Source organism: Chelonia mydas, chromosome 25 (genome assembly GCF_015237465.2).
Source record: "Chelonia mydas isolate rCheMyd1 chromosome 25, rCheMyd1.pri.v2, whole genome shotgun sequence".
In the NCBI taxonomy this organism is placed as follows: Eukaryota; Metazoa; Chordata; order Testudines; family Cheloniidae; genus Chelonia; species Chelonia mydas.
This window is the reverse complement of record NC_057858.1, coordinates 1,957,321-1,973,831: the sequence shown is the minus strand read 5'-3', so window position 1 is coordinate 1,973,831 and position 16,511 is coordinate 1,957,321. Positions and strand designations below refer to the sequence as shown.

At 53.9% G+C, this 16,511-nt stretch overlaps 1 protein-coding gene across 1 annotated transcript; it reads right to left on the bottom strand.

Moving 5' to 3' along the window:
- Positions 1-1,748: 1,748 nt before the first annotated feature.
- ANGPTL4 (angiopoietin like 4) lies at positions 1,749-15,750 on the bottom strand. Its single transcript, XM_037885956.2, has 8 exons — positions 15,621-15,750; positions 14,868-15,383; positions 14,174-14,284; positions 13,443-13,575; positions 7,386-7,499; positions 7,194-7,289; positions 5,775-6,050; positions 1,749-3,746 (listed from the first exon to the last, which is right to left on the bottom strand). Exons 2-8 carry the CDS (start codon positions 15,354-15,356, stop codon positions 3,562-3,564), a joined length of 1,404 nt encoding a protein of 467 aa, XP_037741884.1. The 5' UTR covers positions 15,357-15,383; positions 15,621-15,750; the 3' UTR covers positions 1,749-3,561.
- Between the last annotated feature and the right edge of the window lie 761 nt (positions 15,751-16,511).

Genomic DNA, 16,511 nt, shown 5'->3' with positions numbered 1-16,511 from the left:
GATAAACACTTCTCTGTCCAAGGCACAGAACCTATTCTAAGGGAAGAGTAGTTTGTTCACAGGTGGAGGGGGTGAGAAAACAAGCAACTCTTTCCAGCAAGGCTGCAGAGCTTTGTGCCCCACTGGGGAGCTGTTCACTAGAATTCAGAACTCTTGTGCTGCATGACTTGCGCTGCAGTCCTTAGATGGAAGCTGCTACATAAATGCTTTCTTAAATTAATTGTTATAAGGCCACAGCATCAGATACCAACTTGGTGCTGGCCTGTTTCCTCAGAAGGGGGCATTTCATATCCATGGTTGTGAATATTTGGAATCTCAGGAATATCTGAAACGGCCCTTTCCTCAGTGACACTGCATGCAGTGTCATTTCTCTCATCACCAGAGGGAGCCCTCATCTTTCATTTGGAGTTGAAGATCAAACTAAAATCAGAATTCAAAGTGTGCATTGGAAAATAGATGAGAAGGGATTCAGAGGGAATTCTAGTTAAGAGTCCAGGTACTTCCCCTTCCTTGTTAATGTATGTCACAATAGTGGAATTTCCCAGAGAAAGATCCGCACCTGGCTGGGGAGGCCCAGTAACGCACTTAATTTGTGATTGGTCTCTGCCTTGGGGGGTCTCATCCCTCACAGCAAGAAGTGGAATTGCACCATAGGGTAGATCAGGACCAAGGAATAAGTGAGAACAGCAGGGATAGTTCTCCAGCTGGTCAGGGTCAGCTCTTTTAGCTAGCTTGCAAGCATCCCAGTGCTAGTCTTTTGTGAAAGGTTGGACTGTCTGCTAGCTTTGCTCTTTTGGCTGGAGTCTTGCAGAAAGCCAGTTTCTGCACATTAGGTCCCCTGTGCCAGGCAGTAGCTCACAACAGGAACGATTTCTGGCTGGTGCTGGAAATAAAGGTTGAATATCATTGGAGAGTAAAGCTGGAAAATTTATTCCAACTGCCACAGAATGAAAATCCAGAAATGAACACAAGGGTGCAGCCATTTCACTGCTCTTTATTCGTAGGAGCATCTTACTTCAGTGAACATAGCACAGAGGGTCTCCAACGTCTTCACACACCCTGGGACTAATTTAGTTTTGAATGAAACCAACACCATTCCCCGCCCCCCCAGCCGTATCTATCCACCAACGTATTATTTCAGAACACAAGGGGGCGTGGATACGTTGCATGGTTTGTATGAGCACTTCCAGGCTAGTAGAGAACTTCACGCAGCAATTCCGGTGCAGAGTCCAAGCATTTGTTGACTTAAGAGAGTTTATCCTTTTAACTAGAGATTGGATGCCTGAGACACCAAGTGACGGAGAATCCAACACAGCTCTTGAAAAGGTGCTCCACTGGAAGCAACGTTCAAGTTTGACCATTTCAATTTGTCTAGCTTCAAGCTTCTGGCCATTTGATCTTATTTTTCCATTGGCTGCTAGAAGAAACAGCCCTCTGATATGAGAGATCTCCTCCCTGCATAGGTGATTATGGGGGATTGCACTGGCACTTCATGTTCTCTCCAATAAGCTAAACACATTGAGCTTCCTTAGTTTTACTGTAAGGCCTGTTTTCCAGACCTTGTCATTCTCGTAGCTTTTCTGAGCCCTCCCCAGTTTTGCCAGACATCTGTTAACATGTGAACACCAGAACTGACCTAGCATAGTTGGGACCAAGAGGTGAGTCCCTTACATAGCAGTGCACCAGGTGGCCTCCCCCACCTCCTTAGTAGTCCTAGAGCAGAACTAGGAACACATGTGCAAGATTGATCAGGTTGGTGGGTTTTATTAAACGACAACATCTGCAGAAAGTCAGATTTTAGTATAAAAAGGTTAAGAGCTGAAAACAGACAAACTACTCAATTTTTTTCAAACCCAACATTTATAAATTAGACCACACTGTTAACGCTGCATTTAAATACAGAAGCAAATTAAACAGCAAATTCATTAAAAAGATCCAGCATTCTACAAATGACTATTTACAGTATTCAGCAGCTAAGAGCTCTAGCAAGTCAGTCAATATGACTCAAATAGGGCAGGATACTTGGGAACACCCAAGAGGGAAACTTGGCCTGTAACAGTTTTTCAGTGATCACCACTTTACCCAGGGTCTCCCCAAAGATCAGACGCACCCCAGCACACCTGCTCCCTGCCTCTAAGATACTCTGGGAAATCCTCAAATCCAGTTGCTGAAGATACCAGAATAATCTGTGCAGTATTTAGGGGCAGACACCATGTGCAATTGATGCTGCTCCCAGCATCTTGGGGGAACCCTACTGGACCTCACCTTTCAGAGAGAGAGTTTCAATTTCAGGTCACAGCCAGGGGACAGGGTCTAGTCCACACTGGGATTTTGGAATCTTTCAAGAAACTAAACCTCCAGGATACGGTGAAGGAAGAGATGCACAGCCCTCGCTGGGAATTCAGGGTGGAGAGGCGGGGTTGGGCCCATGCCCAAGGGCAGACTGTCCCTCATGCCACTCTAGGGGCTGTTCTAGCTGACTGGAGCAGCACTGTTAGGCTCTCTCTGAAGCTCAGGATTCTCAGAGCCAAACAGACATCTATGATCTAGTCTGGTCTCCTGGTAACAGGCAATTGGAGGAATTACTGGGTGAAATCCTGAAACTGTTCTTCCCAGGTGGGGAGGCCAGGAAGGAGGAGTTGCATGTAATCTTTGAGGATGAAGAAAGCTAGATGGGCCTCAGTCCCTGCTCCTCAAGAGGGGCTCCCAGAACCTTCCCCTTGGAGGAAAACAGTCAAATGGGGTTTAAGTAACTGAGGAGAGAGGGGGGCAGCTGGGCAGAGGTCATGAGAAACAAGGTGTCAGACATGAGTTATATTTGCTGCTGCATGTAACTGACCTGCCATGGCTGGAGGTGGGGCAGAAGAGGAGGGTCTCTAGTCAGCTGTTCTGGGGGGAATGGGATGGATTTTTGGCAGCAGCACTTGACCACGGCTCCAAACCTCAGAGCCCAGCAGGGAGCTATCCTAGAAGAAAAGCCTGACAGTATCAGCAGCCTCTTGGCTCATGGGGGCTTTGTGAACCTCCTCCAGTTGGGAATCCCCGTGAGAGGAGAGGAGTAAGGTGGCACATGGGCCCAGGGTGCAGCTGTTCTATCTAGGTTATAAGAGGACCCTATTCACCTCACCTCTCCCCACCTTCAGTGCTGGGACCAAGCGAGCCCCTTGAAAACACAGTGGCTTTAACAGCAAAGGTAACTGATCAACTAAGACTTAGGACAAAGCTTTGTACATCATTGACTTGGACAGCAGCAGCACTGGTCTGTGACTGCTCCCCCAGCTTGTGCTTTCCACAGTAACCCTTCTCCCTGTTCAGGGCTACTCGCCCATTCTGGGAGCTCCCATCCTTTGAGTTCATTGGACCCCGGTAACACTAAGTGGTTATACCTACAGGAAGAGCCTGTTGCTGCATTGCTCCAGGCTAGACTCTGCCAGCTAAAGAGCTGCTAATGTGAGGAAAGCTTCCTCTCTGAACTGTCACTGAGGGTTGCATTTCTGGTTTCTGTAAACACCAAGTTACAGAGCTGCAAATCTGCACTCCTTTTAGTCTTTCAAGTGGCAGCTAGGTTAGGATTGTTTCCAGCTCTGTGGGTTGGATTTTCAGGGTGGTAGATTTCAGTGGGTAATACCTCCCTTTCCATGTCTTCCAGAAGATGCCCTGTTTCCGCTCATGCCTCTGGCGGGGGATGGAGCGGAAGTACTTTCCGTTGAGGTTAGCATGGCCACAGGTGCTGAACCACCAGCCTCCTAGAAGGAAGGAAGAAAGGAAGAGGCAGATTTCAGCCAATGGGAATTCTCACAGCTGAAAAGTCCCATAACAGGATAAGAAAATCACCCCAGATTCAGAGCTATTGCTTCACCCTCCCTTCGAAGCACAATCTGCCCCCGCTGAGCTTTGGAAAGTTAAAAGACCTGAAGTGTGTACATGACAGGTGTTTCAGAGAGTCCCATGCTCCAGGGAACTCCAACACTACTTCCAGGTCTGAAGGAGATCAAGCCATGCAAGCAGCTAGGCCTGCATGGCTATCAAAGAGGCCAGATTAATGCAAATACTTTATAGCCCCATACTGGTCATACGGAGCCCTAGGTGGTAGGGCAGATCCATTGATGCAATAGGACGCGTTATTAGTTCCATTTTGCAGTTAGGGAATGGAGGCTGAATTGCAGCAACTTGCCCAGTGTCACCCAGCATGGAGGGAGGAGGGGGGCGTGTGTGCAGGCAGGGCCGATTCTAGGATTTTTGCAGCCCCAAGCAAAAAATTTTTTGGCCACCCCAGCTTTTCTTTCGTGCTCACCTGCCCCTGGCTCCGCCCCTTCCCAAATCCCTGGCCCTGCCTCCTCCCCCGGGTGTGCCACATTCCCCCCCCCCACAACCCCCTGCCCTAGCTCACCTCCGTTCCGCCCGCTCCCCTGAACACGCTGCAGCTCCGCTTCTCCCCCCTCCGGCGAGGGAGAGGCAGCGCGTTCAGGGGAACAGGCGGAAAGGAGGTGAGCGAGGGTTGGGGTGGGAGTGTAGGAAGTAACCGGGGGGGTGGGGTGGGGGGGGGTCCCCGTCCCAGCTCACCTCCGCTCCACCACCGCCGCCTCCTCTGAGCGTACCGCCGCTCGGCTTCTCCTCCCTCCCCGACTTGCCGTGCGAAACGGCTATTTCGCGCATGACAAGCCTGGGAGGGAGGGAGGGGGGAGAAGCAGAGCGGCGGCGGTGCACTCAGGGGAGCGGGGGGGCACGTTTCAGGGGCGGCATGGCCGGGGCTGGAATGCTGCTCCTAGAAATGTGCTGCGCCGAGCACCTGTTTGTTTTGCTGGTGCCTAGAGCCGGCCCTGTGTGCATGTGCACTCAGAATTGACACCAGACGTCCCCATTCAGTGCTGTGGCTCAAGGCTATTCCACTCCCATCTGAGAGCACACACCCCATGTGTGCAATCTCTGGCCACTAGGGGGTGAAAAGCTGAACTCTTAGAGCAGCTGAGAGCCACGGGTGGCCCCAGGAGACAGGAGCAGACTCCTGGATGGACAGGGTAGGTGCGTTACAGAGCTAGCCTTGTGGGAAATGCCACCGTTTTGGTTCACACGGGTCGTCTGTTTCATCTGTATTCAGGTTACAGTTCAAACAAGCCAAACATTCAGACATAGGTGAATTTGCGTGTTAAGTCCATGAACTGGCCTCCTCCTTTGCTTGGATAGTTTGAGTCACGGGGAACAAGCTGGGCCAAGTTATGACTTTGTAACAGAACCTGGAACCATGAGAACGTCACCTGATTTCAGGTTTGATTAGAGTCGCTCGCACAGCTCCCTCTGTGGATCTCATGGTCCCATCCCCGTGGAGAAGGAGGAGGGCGAAGCAGGCGACAAGGTCAGAGTCAAAATACCCAAATGGCCGTTTTTCCACCAGTGACATCTGCCCCACGCTGTCGAAAGCAGAGTTCAGTTCGCATTGTGCCGAAACAAGGAGGGTCTTACACTGGAAAAGGAGAGCTAGGCTTCAAGCAGCTTGGGGCAGATGGAGGAAGACCTACCCACCAAGAGAAAGAATCATAGAATATCAGGGTTGGAAGGGACCTCAGGAGGTCATCTAGTCCAACCCCTGCTCAAAGCAGGGCCAGACCAAGTACTGTCCCCCCCTCCTTTTTTGGACTCAGATCCCTAAATGACCCCCTCAAGGATTGAACTCACAACCCTGACTTTAACAGGCCACTGCTCAAACCACTGAGCTATCCCCCCCCACAACAGACTCCTGCTTAGGAACATAGCACCTTGCCTTTGCCAGTACTAACCTGACAGGTGCTTGGCACAGTTAGTGTCAGCTTTGAAATCGTTGTCCTGATCTCGAGTGGAGAAGGGCAGCTGTCTGAAGTCCCCAAGAGCATTTTCCAGCTCTCCTGACACAGGTCCAAGGAGACTGAGTGTGTAGGCGGTGTTCTCTCCACCCAGGCTGAATAGGAACTGAATAAGCTGAGAGTTTCCTTCCCAGTCTTGCAGCTCAATTGAAAGATTGTACCTTCCCTCTTGGACAATGTGGTATATTTTCTCCAGGCCCAACCAGAAATCACCTGAAACAAGGAACTTTGCATGAGTTGGCATCACACACAAGCGCTATGCAAATCAAGGAAGATGTTAGCATGCAGTGCTAGGATCACTCCAGATTCTCTGGTGTGTACAATGTGCCTAGGGAGGTCAGTGGGTGCATGCACCCTTGTGTGGTGAACTTCATAGAATATCAGGGTTGGAAGGCACCTCAGGAGGTCATCTAGTCCAACCCCCTGCTCAAAGCAGGACCGATCCCCAATTAAATCATCCCAGCCAGGGCTTTGTCAAGCCTGACCTTAAAAACTTCTAAGGAAGGAGATTCCACCACCTCCCTAGGTAACGCATTCCAGTGTTTCACCACCCTCCTCGTGAAAAAGTTTTTCCTAATATCAACCTAAATCTCCCCCACTGCAACTTGAGACCATTACTCCTTGTCCCGTCATCCGCTACCACTGAGAATAGTCTAGATCCATCCTCTTTGGAACCACCTTTCAGGTAGTTGAAAGCAGCTATCAAATCCCCCCTCATTCTTCTCTTCCACAGACTAAACAATCCCAGTTCCCTCAGCCTCTCCTCTAACTCATGTGTTCCAGTCCCCTAATCATTTTTGTTGCCCTCCGCTGGACTCTTTCCAATTTTTCCATATCCTTCTTGTAGTGTGGGGTCCAAAACTGGACACAGCACTCCAGATGAGGCCTCATCAATGTCGAATAGAGGGGAACGATCACGTCCCTCGATCTGCTGGCAATGCCCCTACTTATACATCCCAAAATGCTATTGGCCTTCTTGGCAACAAGGGCACACTGTTGACTCATATCCAGCTTCTCGTCCACTGTAACCCCTAGGTCCTTTTCTGCAGAACTGCTGCCTAGCCATTCGGTCCCTAGTCTGTAGCGGTGCATTGGATTCTTCCGTCCTAAGCGCAGGACTCTGCACTTTCCTTGTTGAACCTCATCAGATTTCTTTTGGCCCAATCCTTCAATTTTGGCCCAACTTCCTCAATCCCTTCTCAGCCAGCTGTGCCCACTCGTCCAGCTGGGTGTTCTGCTGGGTGAAGATCTTTGGTCCATCTCTGGGAGGGCGGGGTAGCGTGGGCATGGAATTTGCTTGCCGATCTGGAAAAGCTAGAATAAAAAGAATAAAAAAGTCTTCCATCATCTGCTTACCGCTAAGGTCTCCAAAGCCATTCCTGTAGGCTTCCCAAAGCTGGTCGAAGTCCATGGAGCCATCCAGACGCCTCTGAATCACCGTCCAGCCACCTTCTGCGGGTGGAAGAGAATGTTCATTTATTTCAGTTTTGTTATTTCCAAGAACAGTTTGCAGAACTCAGAATGGCCCAGGGTGCTCCCCTCACTTACCAGCAGTCATGTCACAGTAGACTTTGAAAGGCTGAGATCCAAAGGGCTGGATCTGAAACACACCACTTCTTCTCTCCCCTGCCAGGAAGAGCTGCTGGCAGTCCAGTGGGAGCTCTGCAAAAAGACAGAGGGGGAATTTAGAAGAAGCTGTCTCAGCATGCTGCTCTCAAACGGTTTTGTTCACACCACAATCCTAGCAGCTACACACTTCTACAAATGAGCCCAGCTTAATCACCACTTTGAATGCTACAGCTAGAGATTGTTTGTACAGCACCTAGCACAATGGGGTCTGGTCCATGATTAGGGCTTTTAGGTACTACGGCAATACAAAGAAGTAATAAAAAATAAAGCCCTAAAATTTTCCAAGGCATTTATCTCCAGGCTCTTGGGCTTGTTTCATTTTGTACCGAAGTTACTACAGGACTCAAAGAGCCCGGGTAAATAGACAGCTACAGCCAACCAGAGAACGGGGCCAAGTGTGTAAGCCAGGAGGAGGAGCTGGTGAGACAGGTCACATGAGCTATGCAGAGTCTGCAGACCAGGGGCAAACAGGTAGCGGCACGGTGCGGCTTCTGGACATTATCTCTGATGAGGGCAGATGGTAGGAAGGGGTAATGCTCCTTTCCCCCCCACCCCACCCTTGCAGAGGGCAATAGCTGCAGAATATTGTTCTAACTCACCCAGACTACCACTAATGCACAAACTGCTTGCAAGTTCCATCTAGCTCTCAGATGGGACTGTAGTCATGCCAGCTACGCACAGCATTAGGAAGACGTGCTGCCGGATGGCCTGGTGCATGGCTTGCTGACTGACACAACAGCAGGTGCGGAGCAGAGACCATGAGCATACGGTGACCCTTTTGCCCAGAGCCCCTCATAAGACCAATGCCCCCATAAGCAATGAATAGGGGGAAGTGTGGGACCAGGCACAACCCTGGTGGGACTCCCAGTTGCAGGCCAGGACTGGCTCAGACACTGAGAGGGCTGCCCTGCCAGGGCCCGTGGGAAGTCACCAACCCACAGCTGCCACTAAGGCCACTGGCCAGAGGCTGACTGTTCCCTGCAAAGCATCAGCAAGACTAATTGTACAGCAAAGGGAAGTTCGGCTCCTCCTCTCCCCAGATGCCTGGACTTTGGCCTCGGCTTTACTGTAACTGCCAGCAAGTCACCATTTCAACAGACCTGGTAAAAGTCCATTGGGAGCAATCAACAGGCCTAAGAAGAATCCAGTTATAAAACCGGAGTCGAAAGGACAGGAAGGTGTCAGGACATGCAGGGACTTTACCCAGCTTTGCAGAGCATCAAGGAACAGCCACAAAATCAAACAGCTCTTTGTCCGCCCACAACAGGTGGCAAGAGCCCCTTTCCTAGCACCTCCCCAAACAAAGCGAGGTCTGTTCCTAACGTAGCTGCCTGGGGGAAGCTGGGACAGTGCCCTTTGCATTCAGCTTTGAAACATATTGTCTTTGTTCCCTTGAGCTGCAGGGACAAAAAAAATATGTCTAAATGAAGACAGCCCCCTCCTTTGGGTTTGGCGAACTGGAGCTTGGATTCTTGTGCAGCTGCCCTAAGCACGAGTTCAAGAGGAACCGCAGGGATGTGAGTGTAAACATGAACTTTCCCCCACTTCCTTTGCCTTGTTCCTCCACTGGGGAGCGCAGGAGCTTCGTTCCCGCCAGGCCTGGGAGCTCAGTGCTGAGGTTTTACTGTAAAGCAGTGTACAGTAGGTCTTGCATCATACTTGCACCCGCCCCCCCCGAGTGTCCATTTGCTCCCTGCGCTGGCCCCGAGCCCATGGCTCTTGCTGTCAGAGCTCAAGCTGAATGCTACAAAGAGTATTGCTAAGGCCTCTCCCACCTTAGTGTCTGGGCAGCAGGCCCAATGGGAAGCGCAAGGAGCAGCACTTGGTGCCAGCCACTCTCCATGTGCCCAGGCCAGCAGACAAAAGAGCCCCACCCAAACTCCACCGAGCACCCCACCCAGTGGGGTCACACTGTGGGGTTGTTGTTTTTAATATAAAGGAAGTGACACCAAGATGCTACAGGGATGGAAACCCCTGTCCAGGCTTTAAATACCGCTCTCCGTGAAAGGCCGATGCCGGGACAAGGGCTCCCCGCAGCCTCCTTACACCCGCCCCCCTGCTCTGACATCAGCATCTGAGTCTGAAGTAGGGGAAAGGTTAGCCCAGCCTGGGAACGTGCTGGGGGAGGGGTTTCTTCCCAAAACAATGAAGCAAGCCTGCTCGGGGGAAGGGGGAGGGATGGTTAGAAAGGACTGTTAACTTTCACCCAATTTCCTTCCAGCCAATCACCGTGCTGCCTTTCTGATCAGCCATGCTCCCCCCTCCCGCGTGGGTCGCACCCGACTGTCATAATAGCTATTTTCTTGCTAAGGTCTGAACTTTCACCTAGTTGACTCTTTGGGCAGGTTACTCCTCCTCCCTCCCCCATAACACCATGAAACCAGATGCCCCGAGCAGAGGCGAGGTGGTGGGTTGACAGCTGAAATCACCATTCACCAAGGAGGCGCAGCAGGGTAACCGCTCCCCACGCAAGCCTGCACAGACGCCAGGGTTCGAACAGGCGGCCGTCATGCACTGGCCTCTCGGATTAGCATCAACACTTGGGCTCGGCCATCAGTGCCAGGCCCCACCAAGTCATTCATAGACAAGACCAGGCTGAACCAGGCCAGTCCAGGAGCAAGCTACCAGATAGGGTGACCAGATGTCCTGATTTTATAGGGACAGTCCCGATTTTTGGGTCTTTTTCCTATATAGGCTCTTATTTCCTCCCACCCCCATCCTGGTTTTTTCATACTTCCTGTCTGGTCACCCTGCTACCAGAGGGGCCGTTTAGTCATGTCAGGGTTGTGACAAATAGCACCAAACCACAAAACTCACTCATCTAACCGTCATTCCAGATCCTGCCCCAACTCACTCTGCTGGGCCAAGCAAACAGGATCTGGAGAGAGGGCTGAGGAAGGGGCTGGATGCAGGATTCTTAGTCTTTTAATTCTTATCCATTACTTTAGTTTGTCATGGGGCTGGATGCAGGCACTGACTGACTCACGTTGCTCTGCAATGTGACACTCATCCTACAGCTTCTGACCAGCCGAGTGGCGGATGCGTGTCTCACACCGGGCCAAACACAGGTGAGTCAGCAGGAATTACGGCAGGGTGGGCTTGCCTCCCAGTCTAGGACATAGACCCAGGGGCCAGAAGAAATCACATGCTGCATTTTCTCAGGACTACTCACTGCTTCCTTCTCTAATCTGACCTAACTATCTGCAGGCATGATGCCTGGATCTCTTGCCAACCCACAAGTCAGGCAGATCACACCACGCTGCCCCAGAGAGATTGTTGTTTGCTGGGGCCAAGAATCTTTGAGCAGCTCCTGTCGAACAGTTACCTGCTTGCTGGGCTTTGCCAGATATACCACCCTGCTCAGCTGCGGCTTTGTTCCCCTACTGCAGCAGCTACGTTCCTAACTAAGTGAGGTGCAGCTGGCTCCATAACCTCAGCTCATTTTGCTTTAGAAGTAGTAGTTCTGACTTCAGTTTTTAGTGTTGTTAGTTGTGAAGCTTTAAATCCCCAGTGGAAGAGCCTGAGCCCACAGGCTCGTAAAAATGAAGAGTGAAGTGTTTATTTAAAAAAAATAAACCCATAAAGGAACGTTAAAACAACAAAGCCCAGCAGAATTACTCCTTGGATGGCCACGTATTTATGGAACGCGTCAAGCAGAGAGTAAACACTGTTCCTTGAACACAGGATTGCATTCCAGGCTCAGTTGTTCAAGTGTTTCTTTTACTCCCAGTAGGAACTGTTTGCTTTGCTTTCCCCACCCCGCCTTCCCCAACCAAATTATTTTGGAATCCCAGCACTGTTGGGAGACTAGGGTTTAACTTTTGCCTACTTGGCGAGCTGCCAGGGAGGAGAGCGTATGCAGCGCCTGAAGACATGATCCGTCTTCTGCAAGTGATTAAACCTCTTGCTCTTGAGGTTGTTTCAAACTTTCAACTTTTGCACAGTTGACCGAGTGCCATGCGGAGTCTGTTAACTTGTGTTCACTGGATGTAAATAAAAGGGCCATTCTGAAGTTGCTTAGGGGGCTCATTGCCCACACGACCCCCAGTGCAGCACTTGGGGGACGGGCTCTCTATACGCAGGGAGCAGTTCTGGGAACCAACCTTCGGAGTGATGGCTGCTAGGAATGCAGGGAACCAACAGCCCAGGGAGGACACTGGGGCCAGCACTTGCCAGAAGGCTTTCTCCTTGCTGATCAGGGCGAAAATTTAATTGCAGTTTCCAGTCAACAAAAGTGATCAGGCAAATGAAGAGGAGCTCAAGGTTTGGCCTAAAAGGGGAACCTTGTCCTGAGTGGAACCACCACTGCCATCGACAGAATAAGCATGGCCTGCTCCACAGTGAAAGAGACCCAAGGTTCTGTCACTCTTGGTCCTGCTGACCAGTCTTTGCCACAGCCTGCAATAGTCAGTATGCCCCAGCGTAGAGACAGGGTTAGGGGAGATGCTGCCCTCATAAGAGCATACGAACGGCCATACTGAGTCAGACCAAAGGTCAATCCAGCCCAGTATCTTGTCTTCCGACAGTGGCCAATGCCAGGTATGAACAGAACAGTCAATCAAGTGATCCATCCCGTCACCCATTCCAAGCTTCTGGCAAACAGAGGATAGGGACACCATCCCTGCCCAGTCTCATGCCAGCCATGTAAGGCAAGGGCAGAGGGGAACTTGGGAAAGGTTTTTAGGAATGTGGTGCTCTAGTTTGCTCCTCGTTGTCCTAATATAGAGGACTTTGGTTCCAAGAACCCAGTGTGACCAATGGCTAACCCAACTCAACTGAAAGCTGGCTGGAAGTTCCCCACATGCAGCATGCTATATTTTGGGCTCTCCCTGTCTGCATTCGTCTCTTATGCTCTTTGTTCTCTGCCTAGCCCCTGGCTCTGTGTTTTGCTCTTTCAGGGGCAGCAGCAACCAGGTAATAGCACTTTCTGCTTTCAGTCTTCCCACATGCTAACTAACTAGCCCCCCCTCTGCAGCCTTTCTGCCTGGAGACCCTCCTGTGCTTGACACAGAGGAAACCCACTTGCCTTCTAGATCGTTCTTATTTGGATCAGACCCTTTACACAGCCAGCCGGAGAGCCTAGTCATTTCCCTAGTCTGCACAGAACTCCTGTCCGGGGAACAGCCTGCAGTGCATGGCCCAACGAGCCACTAAGCCACTCACCCTGGTCCTGCTTCCACTGAATTCAGCAGGAGTATGCAGTGTGATGGAAGCAGAGCCAGGCTCTTTGTGCGGCCTGAAGGAGGTTGCTCGAAAGGTCACAGGCCCAATGAATGTGCGCGCGCTGGGAATTGTCCAGCAGTCCAGGGCACTAACCTGGGACTGGGATTCAAAACCCTGCTCAGCCACAGGCTTCCCAGGTAAGCCTCCAGCTCCCTGCACCTCACTCCCCCTCTGTGCAGTGGAGACAGCCTCAGTACTTCCCTGTTCATGGGGGTGTTGGATGGTGAGGTGCTCAGACCCCAGAGTGACACAGGTAGATAGACCCACAGCTTCCCATCTATTTCCTGTCCTTCGTTGGTGGCAGATGAACCCCACCCCCACACCGAGGGATACAGGATATGGGAAGACTCCCCAGTTGCATTTCAACCCCCAGATAGAACAAGATACCTCTGCACAAACCCAATGACCAAGTGCTACCACCCTGGCCTGCCAGCCTCATTCAGCCACTTCATCCATTTAACTACATGCCTTCAGGCAGAATTAATCTGCCTCCCATGGGCATTCTCCATCTGAGGCTGAAAGACTCCTGTAAAATCCTTAAATCCCTGCCCAACTGGATCCTTGGATCCCTGCTAGATCCTGGACGCCAGACCCTGACCACACAGCAGATCCTTCCAGTTCCACTCAACTCCCGTGAAAGCCAATTTCACATCCTGAATCAGGACAATTGAACCTTTTGTTTCTGGGCTGTAGCTGGAACTGCTGACAGGCCGACTCTGCTCACGGGGTGGGAGGGAGGTGACAGATACTCACTCTGTGGCTGTGCAGGTTCCACGCTGGTGTTTTGGCTCTGGTTGGTGGGTCTGATGCTTTTCTTCAGGTCTATCCTCCACTTTAGACTCTGAGTTTTGTTGTCCTTAAGATGCAGAGGGATCAACAGATTGACCTGTGCCAAAAGCATGGACAAGTTAGCGACTTTTATGGAGCAGACTTGAAACACTGATCCATAAGTGAGCTGGTCTGCAACCCAGAGCAGTTAGTGGTGACACTGCCTGCCTGCTCCAGGATCAGCCCCGAGCGATGGCTGACCTCACCTGGGGCGATTATACAACCGGTCTGGGGCTCGCAGTGCCTGTGGTTTTATACAGCCGTGTCAGCCAAGAGTTTATTTTGCAAACAAAGTAAGAGGTAGCAGAGCAGAGCACCTCAGGTCTAGGCGGTCCAATCTATCTGAACCCCCTCCCCCGTTTCAGAGGGTGAGGGGGCTTGGATAAAAGGTTCCCACTTCTAGCCTTTGATCCTCTGGGTCAGACACACACAGAACTTTGTGCCAAGACAGCAGGCACTTTTAAAGCTCTGTGAAGCTAAACGATTCCTTCTACTGTCCCTTGACGGCGATGAAGCCCCTGGGCTGGGTCCTGAATTATTAAGTTAGATTAGGCTCTCAAGAGGCTCCCAGCCTGCCGCCAGCGTTTGCTGGTGTCCGTCTCTGCTCCCTAGTTGACCCGCTACTAACATTCAGGAAAAGTCCCTGCGGAACTTACTTTGCTCTGCAGGCTTTTAATCTGCAGGTTCTGCTTGTCCAGCTTGTACTGCTGCTGTTTGACCTTCTGCAAAAGCGCCTCGATTCTCCTGTTCTGAGCATCCATTAGGGACTAAAATACAAAGAAAACGATGAGCTGGCAAAGCCTGTCCCCGCTGCCGGGCGAGGGTCGCTCTGGGGGCGGGCGGGCCCGGCTCTGCCCCACGTTTGTCCAGCTCCGAGATCAAGGCTGGGAATCCCCCAGGCTACTTTTGGTTTTTCTGCCTCTGGCGGCTCGTCCGGCACGTAGCGCATGAAGCGCTCAGTTGACAGCGCAGCCCGCCGGCCCCAGGGGCCTCCCCTTCCCGGCAGCAGCCCCCAGGAGAGGTCAAGGCGTCGGCGAGAAGGGAGCGGCAGCCAGCCGCGCCGGGTCGGGGGCTCACCAGACCGCTGTCCCTGGGAGAGCGGCGAGCGGCCCGGCACGTGTGCGCACCTCCGGGGTGACGAGGGGGATGCTTGAACGGACGCACCACTCCAAAGAGACCCCCGGCCAGGGGAAGGGAGCGCGGGGGACCCCCGGCCAGGGGAAGGGAGCGCGGGGGACCCCCGGCCAGGGGAAGGGAGCGCGGGGGACCCCCGGCCAGGGGAAGGGAGCGCGGGGGACCCCCGGCCAGGGGAAGGGAGCGCGGGGGACCCCCGGCCAGGGGCGCACTCACCTGCAGCGTGCCCAGCTCCGTGCCACTCTGGTTCTCCGAGGGCCGCCCCTGCAGCACCTGCCGGATCTTGCCCTCGAGCTGCTCCAGCCGGCCCGCGATCTCCGCCTTGTCCCCGGCCATTTGCTGCAGCTTCTCGCGCAGCGCCTCGGAGAGGCTGAAGAGCTCCTGGTCCTTGCCCTGCAGCTCCCGCACGGCGGCCCGCAGCTGCCCGCCCTGCTCCTGCGCCTCGCGGGTCTGGCGCAGCAGCAGCCCCAGCGAGCCGTTATGGGCACTCAGCCGGCCGCCCAGCTCCCGCAGCTGCCCCTTGGTCTTGTCCACGTGCTCCTTGAGCCCGTGGCCCAGCTGCAGCAGCCCGTGCGCGATCACGTTCACCTCGTCCCAGGAGGCGAACTGCACCTTCCTCTCCTTGCTGCCGGCCGGGAAGCCGCCCGCCCGGGGGCCCAGCCACGCCGCCGCGCACAGCATCAGGGCTGCCCCCGCCAGCCGCATGGTGCCCGGCGCGTGGGAGCGCAGCGCAGCCGGCCCGGTGCAGAGCCCGGCCCGGTGCAGAGCGCAGCCCGGGTGCCCGGCGCGATGCAGAGCGGAGCGCAGCCGGCCCGGTGCAGAGCCCAGCCCGGCCCGGTGCAGAGCGCAGCCCGGGTGCCCGGCGCAGAGCCGAGCCCGGCCCGGTGCAGAGCGCAGCCCGGGTGCCCGGCGCGTGGGAGCGCAGCGCAGCCGGCGCGATGCAGAGCGCAGCCCGGGTGCCCGGCGCGTGGGAGCGCAGCGCAGCCGGCCCGGTGCAGCAACCGGCTCAGCCTAAGCGGAGTAAACACCCAGACCCGGCCGCTCCCCTTTTATAGCCTCCCAGCGCACCTCGCCGCTCTGCTTTGCATAATGACGGGGGAGTGCCCTGGGGAGCGGCCAGGGAGCGTCTCCGGTTTCTCCTCCTGCCTCCCCGCGCAGCGCAGCCTGGCACGGGGAGGGGGAGCTGAGCCCAGCTCCAGACGTGCAGGCCCCTTGCCAGCGTGTCTCCCTCCAGGCTGGAGCTGCGGTCTCCAGGGCATGCGGGAGCTCTTGGGCCCGGGCCCTGCTTGGGGTCTGAAGTTGGAAAAGGCCGGGAGCCCCCAGTCCCTACCCGGCGGGAGGGGATGAGCTGCTTCCAAAGGCGGCTCTGGGAGTTCCCTGCTGGGGAGCTGCCGCCACCGCCACCGCCCTCCCAGCCCCGGCGCTGCTCCCCAGGAGCCCGCTAAGAACCGGACCAGGCGTCACCCAGGGGCGCCGCTGTGGGTTTCCTCCCGTACCCCCGAGCGAGCCTCCCAGACACAACCCAGGGAACCGCGCCTTTGCCTGCACTAACCGCCACAAAAACACCTCGTGCCCTGGCCGAGTCCCAGCCCCCTTAGAGCAAACCACCAGCAAGACCCCTGGGCCTGGTGGGGAGCCTGGCTCGGCTGCTCCAGGCCAGCCCATGGCGCACACCTGGGTGCCACTGACATGTCACCTCACCCCTGTGAAGGAAAAGCCCCATCAGCTGCAGGCCTGGACCTACCCTGAGGAGGGGGCTGCCCTAGGGCTCAATCTGGATGCTTTGTGCAGGGATAAGGCCTTGTGCCCTTCTCAGTCTCCTTTCCCTGCTAGATTTCAGCTGCATGTTCTCCCCTTTTG